Source organism: Gavialis gangeticus, unplaced genomic scaffold (assembly GCF_001723915.1).
Source record: "Gavialis gangeticus isolate Ggan-Ray unplaced genomic scaffold, GavGan_comp1, whole genome shotgun sequence".
In the NCBI taxonomy this organism is placed as follows: domain Eukaryota; kingdom Metazoa; phylum Chordata; order Crocodylia; family Gavialidae; genus Gavialis; species Gavialis gangeticus.
Window position 1 is genome coordinate 6890732 of NW_017729018.1, and position 5016 is coordinate 6895747.

Consider the following 5016-nt stretch of genomic DNA (forward strand, 5'->3'; position numbering starts at 1 on the left):
CCTGTTACATTTCGCCTGGTTAAGCCTGGAAGCTCTTTGGAGCCTGAGCAGTGTCTCACTAGCCATTCATAGAGCACCTGGCACCCGTGAGATATTACTGCAATTATTAATAAAGGAAGACAAAGCCCTGGCTGGAACAGTAGGTTCCAGAAACCCTGAAGATGGAGTGTGATGGAGATCACAATGCTGACTACAGTAATAGAGAAAGGGTTGGACTAGATGTGACCTCCCAAGGTCCTTTCAACCCTAATTTTCTATGATTTTTAAGATACTATGGAAGACGATGCAGCCCTTGTTAATAGCATGGAGATGGGAAGCAACTTTGCCTATAGTGGTTCACTGGGAGGTTTCCTGCCCCTTCCTCTGAAGCATCTGCTGTTGGCAACTCTTGGAGACAAGATGCAAGACCAGATGGCCCACATGCTGAATCCAGTCCAGCAACTCCTGCTGGCCAGCCAGGCTACAGATCTGCAGAGCTCTCTGCCTTTTCCTCTCTGACTTCTGCTGTTTGGCTGGGCTGATCTCATTGACCAAGTCCTGGGTGCTCTTGTTTCTGCAAGTTCGCCTTCCCTGTCACAGGCAGGGAGCGTGGTTTAGGGGACGTGGGACTGTGCAGGAAGACGAGGCCTGGGATGAATCTCTTTCCTGTGCTCCACTTCCCTCCATGTGGATGCTAGAGAATAAGGGCCCTTCCATGCCTTTAGAAAGTGCTTTGAGATCTGTGATCCCTTCCTCTCCTTCACTCCCAAACTGCCACCAAGTACTGTTACTCCAAGCTGCTACTAAATTTCTTCCCTCCGGACTGTAAGCGGTACTCAGTGCCCCAGGTACTATTGCACCAGGTTGCTAGTGGATGGAAGTACCACCGAGTACTCCTGCAACCCAGCAGGCCTGGAGGGGGCAAGTTATTATGCCCGATGCCCAGAAGTGGCCACAGATTTTTCCAGGGAGCTCTATGCCCTGAAACCTGGCTCATGGTCTGCAGGGTTCATATGACGTGCAGCTCCTCTCGGCTCACCCCAGGGCCACTCAGCAAGCATAAGGCCCGACCACCTTGGTGTCAATCTGTGCTGTGCCTTTGGGCGTCCCGGCTGATAACTGCTGAGGCTGGTACATATCTGGGTGTTAGAGGTGGGAAGGGATTTTTCCAGAGCTGGATTAACCTGTCTCTGCTGTGAAGCCCACAATTTTTACTCTTCAAGGACTGTCTTCAGCTGGTTGATGGCCAAAAACAACAGACTGTACTCGCAGCACTGCTCCATGGTTGGCACTGCGGGGTTTGCCAACTTGCGTGTGACCATCTTGCCCTCTAGCGGCTGTAGCCTATACGGCATAAGGCAGCGAAACAGGAGGTAGAAGAAGAGGGCAAGGATAAAAGGAGAGATGAAGAAGAGGAGCTGAAAGCAGGAAGATGAAGAAAGAACGGAGGATGGGGAAAGTTCCCATGGATGCCCCGTGCCTGTGATTGTTCCACGGGTCCCCGGCTGACTTGTAAAATGCCCATGTTCCTCTTTGCAAACAAGCTGAATGGCTGATGGGAGTGGGGCTGGTGGTACACGAATACCACCAGGACTACAACTTGGCTGCAGCAAATGGAGAACTCTTGTTTTTAACCACACGTGGGCTCTATGGATGTATCAGGGCTCTGCCCTGGCACAGCGGCGCGTCAACCTGGGTAACACTGGCATTTCACTGGAACTGCAAAAGTGCAGCGCTGGGAAAGGTTTGCAGGGACCTGGAGGACTCTGCAGTTTGGGAATTTGGCCATGGGCCTTTTCAGTACTGATGCAACAGGTCATCCCCACCCTGCAGGACCTGATCCTTCAGCCCCCACTGCTTAAGCACTCTGTGGGCTGCTGTGGAAATTCAGGGTCCTCCCTTGCTTTTGGACTTACCTTGGCAGCAAAGACCTGCTGGGCACAGCAGATGCGGTAATACCAAGCGTCTCCTGTTTCACAACATGGCTCCTTGTCCAGCAGCTTGAAATCTGCCCACTTCTTTCCTGCAAGTTGTGTTCCTACCAGCTGCTGCTCCTCCTCCTTCCCTACCAGGATCTCCTGGACCCGGGTGGTGAGGTGGGTCAAAGACGCAAGCTGGCGCCCCATCACTTTCTCGTAGACAGTTGCTTGGTTCTCCAGGTCCTTGAAGAACAAGAGGAGCTCCCTATCGGGGGTAGTGAACGTCAGGTGCTCTAGATGACTATTCCTGAGAAAAGGGTCAGGCTGGGTATTATTCGGCCTGCCCCAGAGCTGAGGTTCACCCATGCTTTGGGACTTGGACAAGTATCTTTTAGGATGACTTGGAGGCCTAGACTGGCTGGAGCTGAGAGGCTTCTCCTTGTTCAGGAGAGTGCTGGAGCAGCAATATCCCTCACTTCTGCTGGTCCCGGCACTGCTGACGTGCTGCAGAGTATGGAAGGAGGCACCTCTGCTGGGGTAGTTACGAGAGGGCACCTTCTCGGGCAGCGAGCTGGTTCTGCTAAGCTGCTTTTTTGGCAGGGGTGGAGGCAACGAGTCGGAGCTGGTCTCAGAAGGGAGCCTCCCAGGCGAGCTCCCTCGGCAGACTTTGTTTGGTACCAGGTGTGCTCGTATCTCTCCTGCAAGGGAAGGCAACAGCAGAGATAACTGTGACACTTGTGCTAGGGACCCGTTGTCCTCCAGATGTTTGACAGGTGCCCCGAGAGTTGACAGGGACCTAACTCTGCGCAGTTCCCAGCTGCATCTCCCTCCATCCCTACTCATCCCCATTGCCCCCTCCGACCCCCTCCCCACTACCTCCTTGAATGCGCGCGGGGAATCGAGAGCTGGGAATGACGTCTCAGGGGAGGCAGGGAAATGAGGAGCCGGGAACAGGGGCCTTTGCAGAGAGGGCTGCGAGGCGGTTCACCGGAGAGTGGAGACGAGCTCAGGGTGTCCACTCAACTGGGCCTAGATGCAGTGGGGATGAGCCCTGTAGAGCCTGGGCTTAACTTTCCCCATGGCTGTCCCATTGACCATGGGCACAAGCTGGACCCACACAAGGCCTAAGCCTGAAGAACTACTCCTGCTTGGTCACCACCCTCCGCTGTGCACTCCCTTGGGAGGCTTTTCATTCGGAGGGACAACTATGATTCACTCTTGAGATCCCAAAGCTCATAGCACAAGGTGCCACAACTTGTATATACAGAAATGGGGGAGAACTGCAGCTGGATGGGGAGAACTGGCTTTCAAGTGCTCAGCGCCCAATGCTCCTCAACTGTGCTGAGGTCTCTTGGTAGCAGTCATTAGTTTCCCCAGCAATAAGGCAAAGACTCAGTTAGCCAGGCCCCTTGCTCACCTAGGTTGCTGTAGATGAGATCTCCTGGACTGCAGGGCTGGGAAGAGCTGTCAGCATCTGGGTCTTGCACTGAGGAGGATGCTTTAGCAGAGCCAGGGGCACTTGGATCAGCACTGCGGCTGCTAGGAATGGACCCACCCGTTCTTCTGATGCTCGATCTGCAGGGAGGGAACTGAGAGGTGAGGGCCAGGTGCATCCTACTCCTCGGGGAAGCAAGACTTGAGAGAAGGGGACTGGGTGGAGTCAGCGTTGCCTGGGACCCCTTCAACGGGCACGCACCAGCCACGGAGGTGGGGAGTGGAAAGACTGGTTGTTTTCCCACGGTCTGTGCGGCTTCTCTTCCCCTAGGTGGCAGCATCGCCCCTCGGTCCACGCTCCGTGGCCCCAGCCACGCCGCCCGCATCCTGCTCGCCTTCTCTTGGCCGTGCTCCCTCGGTAGGGTGCTGGGCCCCTGCGCCGCGATCTGCACCACATTGCTCATGTGGCTGCAATGGTGTGTCAAGAGGGGGGCGCTTGCATGACCGAGGACATGAGCAGAGTCAAGAAGCGTGGCGTCTTGCTTTCCCTCTCTGCCCCCTCAATGGGGCAGAGTCATGGTTGGGAATTGGAGGCTGAGGCTGCACTGAGGTTGGCAATGGGGAAGGTGGGGTTGGCCCTATATCTACTCTGCTTTGGGAGTGCAGAGGGTGGCCTTTGGTGACACTGGCTGGCGGCATGGATAGGCACTGACTCCTGCCAGGTAAAAGCCACGAACTTCTGGAGACCCTCACCCATGTCATGTGAATGAAGCCAGTACACGATGGACAGCCCCTTGTCCTCATTCCTGTGCATCACGCTCATTATTAAATGGATGAAAGGAGGGTGGGATTTGGGGCGCTTAGGGACAAACAGCCCTAAATATCACAATAAAATATCTGGAGTTGGATAGGGACCCACTTGAAAGAAATGAGGAGGAGGGCGCCGCAGGCCGCTGTAAGGTGAGAAGAGGGACAACAAAGCCTTTAGGGGAGATTAAGAAGGTTGTTAAGGCGAGAAGCACGAAGGAGTCGGCACAGCCGCCAGCCAGCTCCGAGTCTCGAAGCGCTTTCAGTTCCTGGTCGTGGTCTGGGTGGCTCGTGTCCTGTTGTGTCTGCTTTTGTAACCGTGAGACTGAAAACTCTCAAGCCCTGCTTTCTTTGAAATCAGCCGGCTCCTAAATCCTGCAAACCCCCTTCAATGAGCTAGGTTAGAACCACCCGTGGGGTTACACCGGGGATACGTTTGCCCCGTGACCGCGTCTTTTTTTTAAAGCAGCCCATAACTTAAGAGGCCTTTAAATGCAGCTCCTTTGGCTCCAGGAGTGACCTGGAGCAGTTCCCTGGCAGGTCCAATAATTGACTTGCTGCCAGCTAATTGCTGCTTCCTCCTTGCAAGCAGCTCCCCTGGGGGATTGTTTAACAGGGATTCAAGGGAAAAGATGCTTTGCGAAAGCAGAAGAAGTGCAGCGAGGGCTGTTAGACCACAGGTGCTGGAGGTGCTGTGAACAGCTCCCTGGGGACCCAGCTTGGGGCTTCCCGCTCATTAAATAGGGACAGTTCTCCCAGGCCTCAGGCTTTCCACTTGTTAACCACCCCCTGGGTTCCCAGGCTTTCACTAGATCAGGTGCCTCCAAGCCCCTACACATTAACCCAGCTTGATTCATTGCCCTTTAGGAGAAAAAAA

The 5016-nt window shown here is 54.5% G+C and overlaps 1 protein-coding gene across 2 annotated transcripts in view; it reads right to left on the minus strand.

The window, feature by feature from the left end:
• Positions 1 to 5016, minus strand: part of CUNH19orf35 (chromosome unknown C19orf35 homolog) — a 15150-nt gene that overhangs the window by 7922 nt on the left and 2212 nt on the right. Inside the window, exons 2-3 of one of the 2 annotated variants that reach the window (XM_019513344.1) lie at positions 3316 to 3473; positions 1896 to 2596 (exon numbers count right to left, since the gene is read on the minus strand). In XM_019513344.1, the coding sequence (XP_019368889.1) occupies positions 1896 to 2596; positions 3316 to 3473 (859 nt within the window). Of the gene's footprint in view, positions 1 to 1895; positions 2597 to 3315; positions 5011 to 5016 lie in introns of those variants that run through there. The other variant, XM_019513343.1, reaches the window with a different exon arrangement.